This window comes from Mixophyes fleayi, chromosome 4 (assembly GCF_038048845.1).
Source record: "Mixophyes fleayi isolate aMixFle1 chromosome 4, aMixFle1.hap1, whole genome shotgun sequence".
Lineage (NCBI taxonomy): Eukaryota > Metazoa > Chordata > Amphibia > Anura > Limnodynastidae > Mixophyes > Mixophyes fleayi.
The window spans coordinates 211,068,570-211,090,426 of NC_134405.1; the positions used below are offsets into that span (position 1 = coordinate 211,068,570).

A 21,857-nucleotide genomic window follows, 5' to 3' on the forward strand; every position below is an offset into this window, starting at 1 on the left:
GCAGCTCAGATTTTTGTTTGGGCAGAACAGTATGTTCCAGCAATTTCGGCAGTATTCATTCCAGGAATAAAGAATTGGGAGACCGACTATCTAAGTATTTCAGTCTCTAGTTCAGAGGTGGGGTCTTCTGGATATAGATCTCATGGCCTCCAGACACAACAAGAAAGTTCACAGGTTTTGGGCAAGAGACCCCTTAGCGGTGGCAGTGGACGTAATGACGATGTCATGGGAATTCAGGTTAGGATACCTGTTTCCTCCGATTCCCATGCTTCCTCGCGTGCTCAGACGAGTAAGGCAACGGGGTCTTCCGGTAATTTTTATAGCTCCCTCATGGCCACGCCGAGTGTGGTACGCGGACATAGTCTCAATGGAGGTAGGACAAGGATTTCGTCTTCCGTCACAAGACGACCTTCTTCTTCAAGGTCCCTTCCGTCACCAGAATTTACCTCAGCTCAGTTTAATGGCATGGCTGTTGAAGCCAGCCTCTGGAGGGCTAGGGTTTTTTCCTCCAGTGTAGTGAACACTATGATGCAAGCTCGAAAGCCAGTTTCGGCTCGCATCTATCATCGGATTTGGAAAGCCTATATCAGATGGTGTGAAAATAGGACATGTCACACGTCTTCCTTTCGTCTCCCTAGCTTATTGGCCTTTCTTCAGGATGGGCTGGAAGCAGGGCTTCGTTTAGGTTCCCTAAAAGTTCAGGTATCGGCACTATCAGTCTTTTTTCATCTGAAATTAGCGGATTTGCCAGATATCAAGACTTTTCTTCACGGAGTCTTACATATTCAACCTCCCTACGTTCCACCTACAGCACCATGGGATATTAACCTGGTACTGGACATGCTTAAAGGGCCTCCTTTTGAGCCTTTACTTGAGGCAGAGTTTAGGGGTTTGACCTGGAAGATTGTTTTTCTTTTGGCAATTGCATCGGCACGTAGGGTGTCGGAATTGGGAGCTCTGTCTTGCCGGAAACCATATCTGGTTTTTCACGAGGACAGAGCGGTTTTCAGAACACTCCCCTCTTTTGTTCCAAAAGTAGGGTTCTCCTTCCATTTGAACCAGGAAATTGTAGTTCCGGTTTTTTCATCTACTTCTCAGTCTGATCTGCAGTCTATGGAAAAGTTAGATGTGGTAAGGGCTCTCCAAATTTATGTCAAAAGAACATCTCATATTAGACGAACTGATTCCCTGTTTGTTCTCTATGATTCTAATAAAAGAGGCTGGCCAGCCTCTAAACAGTCCATTGCAAGATGGATTACGGCAACTATTAAGCAGGCTTACATGAGTGCTAACCCGCCTGTGCCAGAGAGACTTACAGCCCATTCCACCAGATCGGTAGGGGCGTCATGGACAGCAAGAAATGGGGCTTCTGCTGACCAGCGTTGCAGGGCAGCCACCTGGTCTTCTGTCCACACATTTACCAAATTCTATCAATTTAATGTATTCGCATCCGCGGATGCAAATTTCGCTCGTAGTGCTCTACGAGCAGGGCTTCCAGAACGGTCCCATCCTTAGGGGGCTGCTTTAGAACGTCCCCATGGTAAGCAGTGTCCTCCAGACCGGATGAAAGAGAAGAGAGGATTTATGTACTTACGTTAAATCCGTTTCTCCGATTCTGTCTGGGGGACACTGCGATCCCTCCCTTCTGCCTTTCCTCTGTATGCTCTTGGTTGATTGTCCTATCTCCTTGGGGCTTTGTAAATTAACTGAGGAAGAGGCGGGGGGATTGTAGAGGGGAGGGGTCTGTCAGCAGTGCTAAACATTAACTAGCTAGGTGCCAACTCCCGTGCTCCCCTCCACAACCCCATGGTAAGCAGTGTTCCCCAGACGTAATCAGAGAAACGGATTTAACGTAAAGTACATAAATCCTCTTTTCTTATTTTTTTTTAAGATCACCTTAGTTCATAGTGGCTTTCTGTACTTGTTTAAACTGAAAGAACTGAACTCTTTACTGTTATTTGTATTTGCAATGAATGTTAAAAAAATAGGACAAACATAACAAACTAGCTGTCTAAAGCTGGGTACACACTACAGAAATTTCGACCAGCTTTTTATGCCGAGCGATTTTACATGCGATCGATGGTCCGATTGCTCGGTCCATGGACTGCATACACACTAGCCTTGTTTAGAACTATAAAGGGAAGAGCGGACGTCCCTTTAGCGACTTTTTACAGCCATGTTGTCGTGAGCAATGACTGTAATTTCGTACTCACTGTTGTGGATCGGTCGGAAGTTTATACACACTATACAACAGAAACGAGATTGGGACGAAAATATTAAATGGTACAACCAATCAAATGAGGCGACAATCGTCCATTTGGGCAGACTTTCGACCATCGTGTCACTACACACACTGACCCAACTTTTGAACGAGCGGTCGTATGTCGGCTGATTCAAACCGTGTAGTGTGTACCCAGCTTAAGACCAAGCATTTCTGCTGCAAATACACAACTTTATGCAAAAGTAGCTAGTGAGGTGATATTAAGTCCTCCAAAAAAGAAACATAGCAGTAAGTCATAACGTATATTTAATTTTAGAATTTGCAATGATAAAATGTGAAAGAAAGTTCTTGGGGCAGAACATCTTTTCAACCACATACGTAACTTCTCTGTCATGTTAGTCACATTCTATATATTTCTTGCTGCAAATCTCATCAATTGCCTGAGCTGATGATGTGCATATGCACTGGGATTAGCTCGAATTGCAGTAAGTCTAATCAGGAAATATGCAGGGGCGTTTCCACTAACACTGAATGGGTGAAATTAAAATAATAACTTTGTGCCACAGTTACTTACCTGTTCAGCAAAAAAAGAGATGACTGTAAACACAATCAACGTTCCCAAGACACAGTGCGTCCAAAACTTCAACTTGTCTCTATAACTCCTCCTGAACAAAATATAGCATTTCATTATAAATGTTGATCAGCCACCACATGCACACAATTACACACACACACACACACACACACACACACACACACACACACACACACACACACACACACACACACACACACACACACAGAGTAATGAAAGAAAAGAAAGTCAAATGAATGTCTTGCATAATATCAACAATGGCCAGTCTTTTGTGGCTAATGTTGTATGTGAAATATTTTGCATTGTGGATCATTACAGGAAAAAGTGAAAAGATTGTGGGACCATTTAAAAAAATAAAAAAACTTTTCTTTTGTGACATCACAGGAGTCAAGGCACTCTAACAAGTTAGCAGAATGGAGTTTCTTTGAAATATGAAATTCTCATTTTCTATTGTTTCTACCATTTGTCCTCCATGAGCAAATGGATATGGACTTAAACCCACCAGTCCAAGGAGAAGCTCTTATACTGTAAGGTCATTTGTTATGTTATTTATTTGTATCATGACCCCCTAAATGTACAGTGATACATAAAATGTCACTACGATGGATTATATGGCTTGAGCCCTTATACTGTGGTATATATGTACCTAAGTGACGCCAAGCTTTTCATGTGTGGTACAATAGTTTGCTGGCCTTTCAGTCTTTTATTCTCTATCAACTGATAGGTGTATAGGTATATAGCCCATAGACAAAACAGAATTCGTTTTAGTCTAGGAGACACTAGCGAGATAGAGCCTCATTCATTACTTTAATCACCTTCTACTCATTCACATTGGAGAAATAAATGCAGTTTACCACTCCTGCAGCTCATGCATGTGTAGAAACCGGTTACGATATTCTCTCGGCAATTCAAACTGGGAAGGAATTGGAAACATTGACTCGTAGAAGTCTCGCAGGACTGCTTTTACAGTTTGTGCGTCCTTGTGATTATGATTAATGTTATCATTCAGGCAGATAAATTTCCTGGAAGAGTTAAAATTTCTCATTAGATTATACTGCATATACATTATTTCTGGAAAAAAGGACTTCAGGTGAAAAGCTGCACTGCAGTTCTCTGGCTTTATGTATATCAAATAAAGGGAAAAATGACAAAACACACTGAAAAATATAAACAAAAGAAGCCGAGTGAAATGTGTAAATACAGCACGTTAAATTTCAACTTCTGTGCCAGTAAGCAAAAGTCTGGCTGCACCTATGTGAAAAGATATATAAGCGAACAGAGTAAAATAAGTGATCCTACCTGGGGTTTTTCCTGATATCATCTAACTGGCCAACAACATGGGACACATTGGTACGAATCATTTTGAATGCAATGTCCTCTTCTCCCATAATTTCAAATCTTGACGACAGAAAGGAAAAATGTACTTCATGCATTGAGTTTGACTAAATTATATGAGCCTCAGCTACCATAAAAATTCTTATTCACATTAATTGTGACCTTTGTCTACAACCCCTTAATTTAGCATTGAATCAAAACACATCACATCTAGGATAACTCTTACCTGTATTTATTCTTATCCTTGTATGCTTTACGGATCAGATCAGTTACAGGTTTACAATTAATTGCTAGTTGTTTGGTAACAGGAGGCTGGAAAACATACAACATTTCAATTGGAGTTGGCAGTACAGACCTGCGAACTGTGTTTTTAATGATTTTAAACATTGCAAATATTGTCATGAGGACCATAATAATACTATGGGCGAGATCAAATGTTTTCCCCAGAAGTTAAATCTCACAAATTTGCTATAAAAACGATGATATTTCATCCCCCAAGCTCCCCAATATATTAAAAATAGATTTATTTTAAATTCAGGTGATTTAGTTTTATTTAACTCTGCTGAGCAAAATCGCTGTTTGTCAATTAAAATGAATGGGAATAATGTATTTCAGTGTGACCAGAAAGCTCATTGAAATTCAATAGAAATGAATGGGTAAAAATCAGCCAATCATGAGCAATGCCGGCCGCTGGTGATTAGCTGAACAGGTACTGACCACAAGCTCTGCTCAAACAGGGCTAGCAGCAAAACATGTAAAGACTACTGTGGAACTGTACCAGTGTGCCCAGGCTAACAGTGTATGCTGCTGCTTGTAGATCCTCAAGTCCTGGAAGCCCCTGGCTGATCAAGCATGCTGGAATTTGTAGTTCCACAAGACCGAGCATATCCAAACAGGCAACGACTTCCGGGTCTTACAGAGACTTGGTGTTCCATATTGGTATTTTTTATTATGGTTTTATTTTGTACTTGCAAATCTTATCTTTTTGCTTAAAAAAATTATATATATTTATTGACCAACTTACCAAAGAACATTCCCATTCATTTTTTATTGGCAATGCATTTCTCTAGGCATTCCACACGCAATGAAATGTATTGTCTATTAAAATCTCACTGGTTTTCATACAAATTATAAAGTCTGAAACCAGAGATGTTATTTTTAGATATTTCAACTGTGAATTTTCAAATTTTCCTATAATAGATTCCTGCGATTGTAAGATGTATGACGATTTTTTTTGTGAGTTTTGAAAAAGTAGAGATTTACATTCCGATTTGCCTTCAGTAAATTTAGTGAATTGAAAATTGCCATGTAAATTGCTAAATAACATACGCGACATGGTCAAAACCAACCTTTGACAGATCTCCCCTATTTGTCTTAATAAAACATTACAAATTACCTGTAAAAAATGCTACACATATATTTACCAAATTTGGATCATAATAAGATTCCTGTGTTGTTGAGGCAATAGAACCATCACTGCTGTTTAACTGGAGTGATTTGGAGCAGTTAATGAGCATATGTTCCAAGCCAGTCAGATCCTGCGAGGACAAAACCATGAATTGATATTTAATAAAAGTGACATCATAAAATTCACACACAACTGGGGCATTAATGCAATGATTAGGACATTACAATAATGTGTTTCAGAAGAAACAAATATACATTCCACTACAGCTATCCTTGGTCTCGTTATTAGAATATCTTCATTTACGCGTCTTGGCTTGAGTTAGTCTCTGAAGGACTAGGGCTACATTAGAGATTTCCAGTTGTGGGACTGTGTAAGATTACTTTTAGGAGACAAATGAGAGGTAACCTTTAAATCCCTTTGGGACAGGCTACAAACTAAATGTCACATGTGTAGCTCATGTGTTTAATTGCAAATAATTATACAACTAAAATCTGTAGAGCATCCCATACAGAAGTCTGTGTAGGAGAGGCTGCGTGCTGGAGAGCAATTAAGAAAATACGGTCTGCTCTAAAGACCTGCTGAAAAAAATAAACTATATATTTTATTACTAAATATCAAATAAATGGGGGCGCTTCCATAGTGCATTATCTAAGGTAAAAGATTTTATTTTAAAGACTGAATTTACACGTACCAGATGAACAGGTCATTCAAGCATTGATCAAACAATCAGTTGTCTTCTCTACTTTCCAATAGCGGACATAATGTAAAAAGCTGTTTCAAAATAAACATGGATCCACAACCACCTCTACGTGTTTCATCTAATAAGACTTCCTCCTGATGAAGTCTTATTACATGAAACGCGTACGTAGAGGTGGGATAATCTCATTGGTACAAATTGAATGCTCCAGTCTGTACTGCCAATGGTTCTGGTGTTATACAATTTCTGATGGTTTAATAATGAAGTGCACTTGGTTAGCAGCACTTAGCTAAAACCAACTTCTTTACCGATATTGAAGCAGTGAGGGTGTGTTTAGATTTTGTACACATCAATTTTTCATGTTGGCTTATATTTTGTTGAATAAATTATGTAAACTTAAAAGCTGTTATGGGATTGTTGTCACGCAAGATAAGATTTTAGGACTTGCTAAAGAGTAGATGATTGTTCATTATGTCCTGATTTGTAAAACAAGAAATTGAGGCTGTTCTTTTTTTTTTTTTTTTTTTTTTTTAATAGGACTGAGGCATAGCACATAACCCCCTATGACACCGCTGTGTCTAGCTTTCAGCCAAACTGCATGGATTTTACAGAACTAGGTGGCAGCATTTCCACTACACACATTTTGTACCTCCCCAAGTGCATTTCTATGCACACTTTGCCTAATGCTAATAAAAAAAAAAAAGAAGTTTACACTGTCCCCTCACTTTCATGATTAATAAAAGCAATAAATTAGGCTAAACCATGCAGTATCATCATCAACATAAATTTATATAGCCCCAGCAAATTCAGTAATGCTTTACAATTGGGCATAGTTTATTATACAAACTAAACTTTTATTGAATGAAAAAGGTGGTTCTAAAGTGGTATGAGGGTGGACTTTGATGCGACGTTTACATTTTGACACAATATGCCTAGGGCAATATTGTATTAAAAAAAATTGCCTTTTAACATATACTTTCAACATACACTCACAAACAATGGGAGCTAGCAGGGAATGCAGAGAAATTGTTAGGGACTTACTCTCTCAACCACCCCCTCACCCTCCGTTTTGCCTCAGGATTATGGCAAAAATGGCTCCAGTCTCGCCTTCTAACTCATAGCCAAAACTTTCCATCTATATGTTGGTCTCTCAGAAATAAAACAAACAATATGGAACCATATATGCTGCAATTTCCAACTCCATAATGTTTGCAAAGTAATTTTTAAAGTTTTAGCTTAAAATGGTGCATGTTATATTATGTTCATCATTTAATTGTTCTACTGAGAATCAGAAAATATTTTACTAGCAACATAGGTCGCCAAAAAATAGCTTGTCCTTTATATTGGAAACATACATGATTAGTTATAGTAAACATAAGTATAAGTTAAAGATAAAAAAAAGCACCTGTAAACTTAAAGGTAACTGGTGTATTCTGGTAGCCAGTGTTCGGATTTCCCTGTCAGAGAGTACTCCTGACCCATCAGTGTCTACTTCATGGAAAATCTGGGAGATGTTTAGTGGCTGTATTGCACTCATTAAATAGTAGAAAAAGGAAAATGCAAACTGCATATCTTCCGAGTGTCGCACCTTATGGACCGATGTCTTGTCAAATTCTGCTGGATACCTGCAAAGGTGAAAAAAAAAATCTCAACACCAGAAGCATTAAACTGGAGACGTTTCTCAGAGTAAACTACTGCAGATGAGGAATACCTATAAAGGACTGTTTTGTGTCTAATACTGGAATTGCCATCATGCAAATCCAGCTCACAAGTTGAAGAGTGATATTAAGCGGTTATATATTATATATATTACATGATACATGCATTGTCAGGTTTAGAAAAGGGAGAAAAATGAGAATCGATACAGCCAAAATGTCCAATGATAAACACAGTTCATCTAATACACATCTGATAATACAAATACATCAGGTGTGTTAATAGACTTTTTTTTAATAGATGCCTGTACACAAGCTGGGACAGTGGCAGAACTAATTGCAACGCACAATTAGTCAGGGGCCCATCTGCCGGACATTCATTTTAGTTTTTTTTTTGGGGGGGGGGGGGGGACGGGACGGGACTGAACTACCTTTGTTTTAGCAAATAACTACATTTAGGTGTTCACATTTCCACAGTCACAACATATAATAGTTATATTGTGAACTATTGCAATAAAATAAGATAACATGTTTTCATAGTCATAGTTGGCAACACTGAATGCAGAAGATTACAGGCTATTTACCTACACACTCCTAAAGCAAGTAAGATGTGTGTATGTATTGTGCATGTTCATTGCAATACTTGGCACACTGGCTACAACTTCATTAAATTATCATTGGGAACTCCTCCAGTGCCAGCCACCTGGTGACAATGTATACTTACAAATCCTGCAGATCCTGCATAACGATACGGTCAATCATGTGAGGCATGTGGGCAGGAACTTTACGAGATGTGAAGCCAAATTTACTATTAAGGAGTTTATTCACATAACGGAGGGAGTTGGCAAATGTGTCTTGAAGTTTCCTGCCAACTTGCTTGCCATCAGTGATGTAAGAGAGATCTCGTAATAGCGCATCTCTTTCCTGCAAGAGAGCATGATTTATAGATGGGGTTTGTGTGATCATACAACTAAAATCAAATAATTTATCCCAACAGCACTAAGTTTACTCAACAGGAGTAGGTGCAGACAACGACAGTGCGGTATGTATAAATGTCAACACTGATCCAGCCAGCTGTTCCATGAACTTATATTACTTCATTAAAAGGTCTAGTTCCACAGCAGTTTCACTGGCCTTTAAGATTACAAGAAAAATCTGGAATCCTATATAAGGCAATGTTTTACATGAGCACTATTTAGGCATTGTTTTCAGTCTATATTTAGCTGCAGTATGCACTGCTGGGATTTTTTTTTTTTTCATTTTGCAAGTGCATGCAGAGGTCATAAATGCACTTGTCAACCATAAAGAGTTCTAGTCTTATGAAAATAGCAAACAAAGGGGCATATTCAAATGTTTGTTTTCCGCGCCACGGAACAACTATTACTGTTAATACAGTAATAGCTGGATTTCAGCTCGCGGCTCAGAGAGCTGTGAGCTGAAATCCAGCGAGAAAATTACCGTATTAACGTTTTTTCCGCGCATGATTACTGTAATAACGGTAATTGTGCGCGGACCGCGAGATTCTCTGCATTTCCGCCGATAATTGAATATGCCCCAATATGTCTGTAGGTTATATATGAAAGTACTACATCAAACAAACACTTACATATACCAATCTGTTAAAAGCTTTGTCTCTCAATGAAGAAATTACCTGACAAATGAGGTACTCACATCTAAGAGGTCTTTAAAATACTTTTTTCTTTCCCATGGTAAGAATCCTTCATAATTTGCCTGATATTGAAGTTTTCTACCTGGAACAACACTGTCTTCTCTACTTCTTTCAATAGCGCCTTTGTCACTTTCCTCTTTAGGCAAATTGGAGGCCATGAAACCCAACCCACCAATTTTATTAAGCTGAGATTCACTTTTAGAAGCCAATTTCTCATTGTCTTGTTGAACTTCTGATGCTTTTGAATTATTTGCAGATTTCTTTTCAGACATATTCTTGTTCCGGGGTAGGTCTACTTTACTGATCCCTTGCTTTTTTACATTTAAGTATTGTTCTGTATTTGAAAATAAGGCACCGAACGGTTCAAGCAAAGCCACTTTTGACAGATTGTAACCCTTCCAAGTGATGTCACCATTGCTCAGTTGCACGTCAAGTTTGTCAAGAGCCTGCTGTACATTTTTAGGTAGAGAGGACACATTCACATATGGGATGTGAATACTTAAGTTGTCATTCTGAATTGGCCTCTGCTTCTTGAACTTTGGGAACCGGTCTTCCTCAGGAATGTCCTCAAACAGGATTTCTGCTTCTGGTGTTGGCGTTGTACCTCTTGCATCTCTCTGTCCTTGCACAGGTGGGGTATTGTTGCGTTTCTGGACGTCTGTTGTGTCAACGTCTATGAAAATCTGCATTTTGAACTCCTTTTCCTTCTGATCATGAAAGGTGAGGTTGAAATGGATCACAGTAGCATTGATTCCAGAATACAGGATGAGGTGGACAGTTTTCCACTTGTTAGCAATAGATGAGTGACGAATAATTGGATTATCACCATAGACTCCTTCCACTGCTTTCTTAGCTATATTAGCAAAGCTAAAGTAGGGCAAACATTCCCCTTTTGGAACAACATAGTGGGTTTGGTTTAGGAGCAAGTTTATTTTATACATTTCTCCAAAATGATCTGAAAACATAGAAAATAGCCATGTTCAATTTCTATACATTAGCAATAAAGTTTCTATTCAGATATATAAATTTGTTTATATCCACATTCCTCAGTAGCGGCTACTGATAGGGTACATTTTTATGTTTCTGTTCTAGAGAAATGACTAAGCTAGTTAAGATTTTATATTGTGCTATGCAAAATAATTATTATTAAACTGTGCTAGGAACACTATTTCTATGTATTTGCTTTGCTACACTGGATCGGTTTAAAAACAAAAACAAAAAAAAACAAAAAAACAAACTTGTTTTGTTACAAGCAGAGGGTCACACTGCTGCCACCGCGTCTAGAACCTCTCCAAGCACTAAATAGGACATGCTTTGCATGAGAGCACTAAATATAAATATGACACTTTTTTAATTAAATGACTGTTTGCACTTACGATTCTAACACAACATTTGAAATTTGTATTTTGATGAGCAATAGTAGCTTCCTTTTAACTCGCTATAACATTGTAACATTTCAAGAGATCGGATATGTGTGTGATAAGCAACAACACAAGTGAAAAATTGTAATATAAGCCAAGCTAAGCAATAGCTTTCTCCACTGAATATTCAGTCATACACATGCTCATTTCAAAATGTTTAAAAAAAAATAAAAAAAAATGAAACTAGGCAGCCAGTATGACTAGACTACAGTCATCTTCATTTTAGAATGAACTGGTGAAAATTAACATATATATCAAGCAGTTAAAGTTAAAATACTTCCTTTGTTTACATCATATTTTCTGAATTCTCTGTTAAGGGAGCCGAGTAAAACACTACGAATTCAGGCTACATTATGTATTTTGTATTAGCAAAAGACACAATTTTCCTTTAAATATAATTTTGACGTTCACACATTTAAGAGGATGCAAACTTGCTGTTGTTAAAATATAATAAATATAACTTCAATTTCCATTTGTAATATTACAACAAAGCTCATAGTTGCCTACTCTCCCAGAATGCCCTGGAGACTCCTAATTTCTACTCCCGGGAGAACATTGCAAACTGCCACATGCTGCCCACTTCCCTAATGAAGTGTGTGGGGCCTAATGTCACGATTCACAGCGAATCACATCATCCTGGCAGCGAGAGATTGAAAATAGAGTCATTGAGCAGAGGGGGGCAGGGCTTAATTACGCATATTGTAAAACACTTCACCTCTGAACATCATACCTTGTCCGCAATCTCCTGCATCATATCCGCAGTTGAGCACATTGCAAGCCTGGTCACAGAACTTATCTGCAAGCCATGAGTTAGCACAACCCTGGTTACAATAAGACACACCACTTATTCCAACTCCAGGATGCCAACCTGGCACATTAAGACCTGCAGCTGCCAATGCTGGGGCAAATCGACCAGCTGTGTTTCCTGTAGAGAATAGAATTAAAAAAAAAATCAGGTAGTGGCAGAAACAAAACTAGGGAATAGAATATATTATAATATATATATATATATATATTATATATATATATATATATATATATATATATATAACAAGGATAGGACATATTAGATCATCTGCACTGTCCAAAGACATTATTAATGCTATTCAAGATGTACTCTGTATTAAAGCTATATGCACTATTAAAAACAGAAAATCCACATATTACATGTTAAGCTGACAAACTCACACTGACGTCTTATCATTCTGGCAATTCCTACACTATTTATCAATACTCATATATATGTTCTCATAGTATACGACCGGTCTGCTAGAACAGCATCAAAGTACAGAAAAATATTGTTGCTTTAATACAGGTTAGTCATGTAAATGGCATGCATGTGCTCAAGTATAAATGTAGATTGATGAACCATTTGAAAATCTAATAATTTTGGAGAGAGAATATCAAGGAGTTATCCCTGAATTCAATGCAAAACAATGTGAATAACCTGAAGATGTTTTGAATATTACCTAGGCAATCACCACCATCCCAGTCACATGCAGAATTATTACATGCTTTGTCGCAATAGCCATCTTTAATCCAAGAACCTGGACATCCCTCTGCACAATTAGGAACAGGCCACGTCAAGTAAACCTTATTGCAAAAAAAATAATAAAAAAAAAAATGAAAAAGTATTACATATCTACAGTATTTGAAACTATAATAGGTTTCCAAAACACTCCAACACTCCAGACCTCTCTAACAGTGTTTGTATTATGCAACTCCTTCCCAAGCACCCAGTTTGATATTAACACAGAGTAAATTATCCAGCTGTATACACACTGCTGGAGACGTCTGAGGATAGGTTTAAGAAGCACTGTTGTAGAAGTGCTTCATCTTCCAGAGTAAAGTTGAACTGAGGAAATGGTGTGACTTTGACATCATATCATAGATGGATATATAAGCGCCATCGGCTGCACACGCCTATGAATAGATGCACCAAGTAATCACATTACTGTGGTTTTTCTTTACCTTTTGTCCCTTTGAATGGCTATAGAAATCATCAGGCCAGACATGTGTTCCAAACATGACATCATCATTCATGTATATGAATTTCTGGGAAAGCCCTGGTATTCGGTGGATGTGGCTTTCAATGGCAGGGGAACTAAAGGTAGGTAAATGACTAGTGTTCAAAAAGATTTCCTGGAAAGAAGGAAAAGAAAAAGAAACACACATTAATATTACAACATTTGCCGACTGGGAGCCTGGACTTGAGCTTCCAGTCCCACTTTCTTTAAAATAAATAATAATAATAAAAAAAAAAAACAAATAAAATATTTAAAATATATATATAAAAAACTAATTGAAGTAGACCATTTCAATATAAAGGCTTTATTTAAATAAAGCTTTTCTTCAAGTATCCTCCTCTACTCTTGGTATCCTGAGATGGCGAAAACAATAGGAGGATACTGTCCATGCAAAACATAGAAAAGCCTTCACCAGTAAGCCCTGGAGAAAACTACACTGGCGATACTTAGTGACAGCCATTAAGGAAGGAGCTTTTATAAATATGGAGAAAGGGCTTTTCTCTGTATAACATAAGGCCCCTTAATGCAATTCCAAAAGGGATCAATGATCCCTAGCTAAAAGCACCCTCTGTGCTCAGTTTCTGGTCACAGCAAAGTAAAATCTACCTACATCTCAGTAGGGGAAGGCGATCTATGTACCCTAAGGGTTAAATTTGTTTTTGTGAGACCAAAAGCTATGAAAATATCTAATTGCTTAAGGTAATGAATAGTTGATTTAATTATACTCAAACCAAGCTTCCTTTATACAGATTTTTAGGCATAGAGCTACCAGATGTAACTAGTTATTTAATGACTAGTTACACAGACTGGTCCACCTAGTGAGCAATTTATCTCTAAAAACACTTTGGCAGAAGTAATCTAATAGAGAGTGTATTGGGTAATCCGTAAACACAGTCTGTTGAGGTTACTTGAGGATAGGACAGCAGATCTGTTTAGATTATGTGGCTCAGTGATAAATTGAACATGTGAAATTGTACAATGTGCATGGGCCAAAACCATAAACAGACACTCATAATATATGCAGAGATCAGAGACAAGAGTTTACAATACTACACTACAGTAAGAAAGGCAATTATTGAGTTAAGTTAAGCTGGATCCTCTAGATCAGTGGTTCCCAAACTTTTGCAGTTCGTGGCACCCTTAGAGTCTTCAAATTTTTTCAAGGCACCCCTCCAAAATAATTACCGAGCAGTCCCATTTTATAAGTAGCTGGGTCAAAAAACGCAATACGTATTTAGATCAGGACAGAAATACTTATTTATTTGTATGCAAAAATACACATAAATTTGAGGGAAAATAATATTTTTATATTTTGTTTTCAATTATATTTCTGTCAAACAATGATTTACAGCTAACTCACTCTGTGCCCTGCATCATCTCCACACACACTGTGCCCCCCCTGCATCCACACACACTGTGCCCCCCCTGCATCCACACACTCTGTGACCCCTCTGCATCCACACACTCTGTGACCCCTCTGCATCCACACACTCTGTGACCCCTCTGCATCCACACACTCTGTGACCCCTCTGCATCCACACACTCTGTGACCCCTCTGCATCCACACACTCTGTGACCCCTCTGCATCCACATCCTCGCTGTGCCCCCTCTGCATCCTCGCTGTGCCTCCTCTGCATCCTCGCTGTGCCCCCTCTGCATCCTCGCTGTGCCCCCTCTGCATCCTCGCTGTGCCCCCTCTGCATCCTCGCTGCGCCCCCTCTGCATCCTCGCTGCGCCCCCTCTGCATCCTCGCTGCGCCCCCTCTGCATCCTCGCTGCGCCCCCTCTGCATCCTCGCTGTGCCCCCTCTGCATCCTCGCTGTGCCCCATCTGCATCCCGCCATGACCAGGAAGAGAGAAAAAACAAAACGTACCAATCCGGCGGTGCCTGGGACCCAGAATCCTCTCTCCTGCCGCTTGTCACTGAATGCCGGGCATGATGACGTCACGCCCGACAGTCAGTGAGAAGCTCCGCTGGATTGGTAAGTTTTTTTTGTTTGTTTGTTTTTTTCCTCTTCCTATCCGCGGCACCCCTGGGAGCCGCGGCACACAGTTTGGGAACCTAGGCTCTAGATCAATAAATTAATGAAAAAGTATACCCTTTGTGTGCTATTTGAGTTATTGAGTTCTCTATTTTTATGACTTAGCTGGAGATTTGAACACATTTAAATTCACATTTATACAGAAATTAAGAAAATTTAAAACATTTCACAAACTTTCTAGCATCACTGTGTTCCCACTTCTGCCACTATAGCACATGCTTGTTAAACTGCAAACATTTAGCAGATTATATTAGGGTAGCCTCTTACAAAATTCATTACAACAAAAACAGCTTGAAAGTTATAGTATTTATTCGTTTTTACAATATTTTCTATGCCAGCATAGGATCACGCACAACCTGGGGACAAAGGAGGTGCCGTAAATAAAAATAAAAAAATATATAAGAGCCTTACTTGGTGGGTTACAATGGTGACACGTGGATTATCCAGGTTCAGCCACGACGGTATCTGGCCATTTGTTACAATGAAAACATGACGTACCCATGGAGCATGTTTCTCAATAGATCTCAGGGAATAGCGCAATTCCTCATTATCCTCAAAACGACTGGCTGAAATGTCCTCATCCTGCTTTAGCTTTAAAAACAAAAAGTTATGGTAATTTTCAAAAGAGGGCAGGAAAGACCTGAAGTTAAAGTTCAGTGTTAAAAACAATATAATGGTGTTATTGCTCTTAAATACATATACAGTACTACCTTACAAAAAATTGAGAAAAAAAAATAAATATTCACTGCTGGACATTAAGCAGTGTATAGGACATTAAGCAGTGTGAACTCATGATCCCAGCGCTGTGAGGCAGAAGTGCTAACCATTCAGACACCGTGCTGCCCAAATATACCAGAAATTATTGGGTTTTTCTTTGTACTGAAAAAAAAAAGACCTCACACATCACATTCATTTAAGTTGGAGAGAGGCCTATATGATAACAGAGGCTGCTCTGAAAATATTATCTGCAGCCTGTCATCTTTATGTAGCATACAGTCATGAGCAAAAGTTTTGAGAATGACCAGTGTTGGTTTTCACAATATTTGCTGCTTCAGTATTTTTAGACCTTTTTGTTGCTATGTTATACTGAAGTAAAATTACAAGCATTTTATAAGTGTCAAAGGCTTCTATTGACAATTACATTAAGTTTATGCAAAGAGTCAAAGTTTGCAGTGTTGAACCTTCTTTTTGAAGACCTCTGCAATTCACCCTGGCATGCTGGCATGTATGTGACCCAGATTCAACTTCTGGGTCACATACTGACTGACGGCCGCCCATTCTTGCCTAATTAATGCTTTGTTGTTTGTCAGCTTTTGTGGGTTTTTGTTTGTCTTCCCGCCTCTTGAGGATTGACCACAAATTCTCAATGGGATTAAGGTCTGGGGAGTTTCCTGGCCATGGACCCACAATTTCGATGTTTTGATCCCCGAGCCACTTAGTTATCACTTTTGCCTTATGGCAAGGTGCTCCATCATGCTGGAAAAGGCATTGTTTGTCAGTAAACCGTTCTTGGATGATTGGGAGAAGTTGCTCTTGAAGGATGTTTTGGTACCATTCTTTATTCATGGCTGTGCTCTCAAGCAAAATTGTGAATGAGCCCACACCCTTGGCTGAGAAGCAACCCCACACATGAATGGTCTCGGGATGCTTTACTGTTGGCATGACACAGGACTGATGGTAGCGCTCACCTTTCCTTCTCTGGACAAGCGTTTTTCCAGATGCCCCAAGCAATCTGAAAGGGAATTAATCATAGAAAATGACTTTACCCCAGTCCTTAGCAGTCCAATCCCTGTACCTTTTGCAGAATATCAGTCTGTCCCTGATGCTTTCTCTGGAGAGAATTGGCTTCTCTGCTGGCCTTCTTGACACCAGGCCATCCTCCAAAAGTCTTCATCTCATTGTGCATGCAGATGCACTCACACCTGCCTGCTGCCATTCCTGAGCAAGCGCAAAGATGTACAGAGGGCATTAAGATGTATAAAGGGCATTGGTAAGGTGAAACCCTTCCTTGGGGGGTAAGGGCAAACCACCACAGTTGGAACACCCTAAAGTTTTGCATAAAGGTAGGCAGAAGCAATGTGTATTTTTTTTTTTATTTAACTTCTATCTAGGGAGATTTCTGAACTGGTGGGATACCCAACTACTATTAAAATGATGCTAAACCTGGGAACTCCCAAATGCTGGATTAACCTGCTCTACTCACATAACCAATGTGTGTACGCCACCCACTGGTGTATTACTCTACCCTTGTTTGCTCCGCCTACCAGTGCAATGCTCTGCCAACTGTGACAGGCTCTACCTGCTGTTGCTGTCACTCTGCCTACCTTTGCGTATTGCATTGGCCTTGCCTGAAACTGATGTGGCGAGGGCTAATGGTATGCTAACTCCACGTACTTTATATTGGCCCGCTTACAATTAAGTTGGTCCCACCTACATGAGGCCACTTTCAGATTTTTTTCCAGGGCCACTTTAAGTTACAAATCCGCCCATGAATACATATACCACTGTTGAGAAAAAAAAAAAGCTGTAAAACTGTGCCCCTTCCTCTGTGAATGGGGGGTGCTGTCTACTGAGCTCTGTGAGAAGGCTACTAAATATGATGGCTATCTAACATAGCCAAACATCAGGTGCATGTGTCTTCTTTCTGATCTTGAGAGCTGACTTCACAAAGTAAAAGGAAACCTTGATGGGTGCAGAGGTGGACAATCTTTAGAGGTGCACTGTGCAAAAGTATATACACCACATCAAAGTGCAGCCTCCAACCCCTTTTTATCATTAAATACTGCTTGATTAGGCCTTACTTATGGCTTAAAATAAATAATGAGACTGAGGGTATATTAGAACTGTTTTTTTTACGTCTCACTTTGTCTCAGTCCTTGAAGTATGCCTAGATAATGGACGTACAAATTGTGTATCCTCGATTTAGAGGACTCCAGAAAAGTTTTACACCCCCTTAGCCCAAGTAGTCGGTTGGTTTTCACTATGGCAGAGGGACCCCATGGTCAAGGTCTCCCTGTTATAGTGGATACCAGCTTAGGCGGTGAAGTTCGTTTTTGCATCATTAATTTTTTTACTCCGCCAATTCGACCATCTTGCTCGGCAAACCAATGCTCGCCTCTGGAAATCCAGCCACAGTTGAGCAAATCAAGGAATGTTGGGTCCAAAGCTGCATTTGTGCCGTGGAGCGGCCATTTTGTACTTTGTAAATGACTTTCACTGTTTTGTATAGTGGTTTCTGCATTGTATATTGGTCACTAGTATGGTCTCTTGATTATTTGTCAGTTAGACTGCACTCTGTACTGTACATTGGCCAGTACAATGTTCTCTGTAGTGTTGCTAAGATAGTCTCAGTTTCGTAGACTGATCTTTAGAATGCTCTCTGTATTGTCACTAGTTCAGGCTTTGCACTGAATACTCATCAGATCAGTAATCTTTCACACACTTTAAAATTGCTTCAGGAGAAAGTTGTTGCAAAATTAAACAATGCATTATAATTACACATTTAACATATACATGGGTTCAACTCTTCTTAAACCACTGAGCTTACCACATGAATTGATAACTAACAATCTTCATTATATATCAAATAAGAAAGTGCAAAACTCCAGGCTATTGAAATTGTCAAAGCAGCAATAGAATTATATACAACTGTTTCACCCCACACTGGACTACAGTAGTTTGTTGAAATATGACTTCCACCATTTTTATATTAACAGCTCTCAAAGCCAAAACTCTATAGACATAACATGAACGAACTTGTATAATTTACTATTCAATGTTCATTATGTTCAAAGTCAGTTGACAGTGTTGTCACATTCCTATGACAGGTACTGTACAGACTTCAATTCATACACTAGGCCACTAAAGCCAGTCGGCTAAAATAGAATTAGTGGCGGAAGAGTATAGTAGAAAATATGTTATTGACATCAGCATCTATCCCCATATTAATGATGGGAAAATGGGCCAGTTACCAAGGCATCGCACCTTTGATACCTATTATGGAAATAAACAATCTATCCAAGATAAATATATCTAGATTACGGGCTTGTGTGGCGTAGAGTGACATGCTTAGTAAATATAAACAAGCCCTAACATTGATCTCATGTCAAAGATATTTGCCTTTGACATTATTTAAGAAGGGACACAGGGACGTGTTATTTTCAGCAGTATCTGAATTTAAATGGACACCTAGCTATACCCACCCTCCCCCTAGAGCATTATGTCAGGTAATAAATTGGATATTCTTACACTTATATTACATATTTACCCAACATAGAAAACTGTTCATTTGCCTGAATCAAGGTGATCAAACGCTCACATTTTAAAACACTTAATTACACATAAATATAAAGGAACCACAAGTAGATTTGGACATACAGAAAGTAGAAAAAGTACGATTGCAGTGTTAATTAACCAACATCACCATGCTTGTGGTTGTATACAGAGGTGTTGGTAAGCCCAGTGCCCATTATTTTGTCTGACACACTGACTTTCAGACAGTCTTTTTTGTTGGTGCATATTTAGCAGGAGCTACAATGCGGACATCTGTTGAACTACTCAATCTTTTAAATAGCTCTCACAAATCCTCTTGTTTTCAATTATATATGGATATGTCTGTGCTCTCTTTGCTTACTGTACAGTGCTGTGAAAGAGGTCATAACTTTATAAACACTATATGATAACAGTAATTGCTGGTATTTAACGAGAAACAGTAGACTATATAACTTTCGCCACATATCAATAGCAAAACACACAAAAAAAAACAAAAAACAACAACAACAACAACACACCTTTCAGGCATATAAAACACCATTACAGGGATTTAAAGTTTGCCATAGCCCTTTTGTTTGTGGCTCCACAGTTCCCTTTTAGTGCATCACACTCACTGCGCAGTGTGAATAGCTTATCTACACCAGTTCTTTTCTCAGGGCATACATTCTTTAAGCTCCGCTTTTTATATATCACCCCTCCTGCCCCCTCTCCTTTGAGGATCCCCAAATTACTGGGCCACCAGTTCATAAAAGCTTTTTTTTGAAGTTCCAGAAACAACTTACAGCTTTGCATAACTGCTTCCTATTTTACGGTTTTGTTTAACTTTACATTTTTGTTAAAATCAAATTAACAAAATAGGGACAATATAATGTAGTCTCATAAAAAAAAAAAAAAGTTTCCAACATAACCGTTAACAGGAAAAAGGTTACAAAATACAACAATTTGTTCAGATAGTTCCCCAGGGCAACAAAATAGTGCAAACACCAAAGTTTTGCAGATCATTGACCAAAATCTCTTAATTTGTCTACATCCCCACAAAATGTACATTTGTCACCTTTTTGGTGGCATTTATTTAAATATCAAATGGTATAAATTATCAGTTCATCCATATTTTTGCCTATTCTCAATAGTACAAAGAAGAAACAATCATCAGTTTCCTCTTTTGCTATGTTCTTAGAAAAGGCATAGCTAAGCCTTGAATTGAGTAAACCAATGAGCTATCTCTTCAAAGGAGTAATCATTAGTCAATTAGCCCACACAATTTTTGATTTGGAAGCAACAGAAAACCTAAAAATGTGTTACAAAAGATTGCTATTCAAGCTCTTCTATATTTTTAGGGTATCAAATTCGAAAGGAAAGTTGGAGGGGGTGGACAAGGTATGAGGAGGCCAAATAAGACCTAACTGGTGATAGACAAGAAAGAGGGGACATGTCTGAGAGGATTCCGCTCATATTTTTGCTCCTAGGTTCTCAGAGCTTAGCTACTGGCTGTAGAAACAGCAGTCAATTTTAAAATATTTAAACCGCTATATCAAACATCGGATAGGCAATGAAAAATTACCATTTTTGAATTTGGTCCAAAATAAGTTGGGAAGACTATTCCCACTCTTCTTCAGAGTGTTTGCCTGGTTGTGAAGATATGGGTTCTATTTTATAATTTGGTGGGCATGTCCAATATCAGTAAGTTGTAGAAACAGGCTACTCTATTTCCCTACATAACTGGTTATTAGGTAGCCTGTTGCTGAGCTAGACAGACACCGAATTGGACTACTGTGTTTAATCCTCACGGAGTCTCTCCTCTTTGTTGCTTCTATAATGAAGTTCCCTTTGTCGACATGAACTACAGTTATTCAAAGAAAACAACCAGTTTTGTGGAATATATATAGCAGTAATGATGGATGGATCAAACAGAAGGTTTTGCAGATTTGGGAATGTGGCACATTTGCATGCTCCTTAAGTGGGCTGCCATTTCTTTCCTGCCTTTTGACAGTATTTTATTCTTGGTTCTCATGTATCACCATTCTTTTTCCACCTGAGGTTTCATCTCCTCCTTACCAGCCTCTGATTTTTGATGTTTGGGATTAAATTTATCAAGTTTCGGGTTTAAAAAAGTGGAGATGTTGCCTATAGCAACCAATCAGATTCTAGCTGTCATTTTGTAGAATGTACTAAATAAATAACTAGAATTTGATTGATCGGTATAGGCAACATCTCCACTATTTGAAACACGCAGCTTGATAAATATACCCCTTGGTCTCTAGAAAACACTAAACCAATGTGCAAGTTGCCCAACTATAGTATAGTTACCAATAACATACAGACATATACTGTACATGTATTTCACTTCAGCAATTATAGGAAGTTTTCAGCTTATCAATCAATACTTTTACATATTTGTTTCGCAGCTAATTTTCCCTCCATTAAGTCATTACAGATTGAGAGAGGTTACTTCAATAGAACTGAAGGCAGTAAGTGTGCTGTATGCAGCAGGCCCTTGACCCCCACAATACAAACTT

The 21,857-nt window shown here is 38.7% G+C and overlaps 2 protein-coding genes across 2 annotated transcripts in view; both read right to left on the bottom strand.

Annotated features, from left to right (window-relative positions):
• Positions 1-21,857, bottom strand: part of SYCP3 (synaptonemal complex protein 3) — a 746,653-nt gene that overhangs the window by 94,864 nt on the left and 629,932 nt on the right. The window lies entirely within an intron of this gene.
• The window catches only part of GNPTAB (N-acetylglucosamine-1-phosphate transferase subunits alpha and beta), a 69,054-nt gene that overhangs the window by 5,745 nt on the left and 41,452 nt on the right, over positions 1-21,857 (bottom strand). The window contains exons 9-20 of the mRNA XM_075209267.1: positions 15,481-15,660; positions 12,973-13,143; positions 12,471-12,594; positions 11,732-11,926; positions 9,583-10,535; positions 8,636-8,835; positions 7,662-7,881; positions 5,576-5,689; positions 4,378-4,463; positions 4,116-4,214; positions 3,671-3,838; positions 2,796-2,886 (exon numbers count right to left, since the gene is read on the bottom strand). Coding sequence (XP_075065368.1) covers positions 2,796-2,886; positions 3,671-3,838; positions 4,116-4,214; positions 4,378-4,463; positions 5,576-5,689; positions 7,662-7,881; positions 8,636-8,835; positions 9,583-10,535; positions 11,732-11,926; positions 12,471-12,594; positions 12,973-13,143; positions 15,481-15,660 — 2,601 coding nt within the window. The remainder of the gene's footprint in view (positions 1-2,795; positions 2,887-3,670; positions 3,839-4,115; positions 4,215-4,377; positions 4,464-5,575; positions 5,690-7,661; positions 7,882-8,635; positions 8,836-9,582; positions 10,536-11,731; positions 11,927-12,470; positions 12,595-12,972; positions 13,144-15,480; positions 15,661-21,857) is intronic.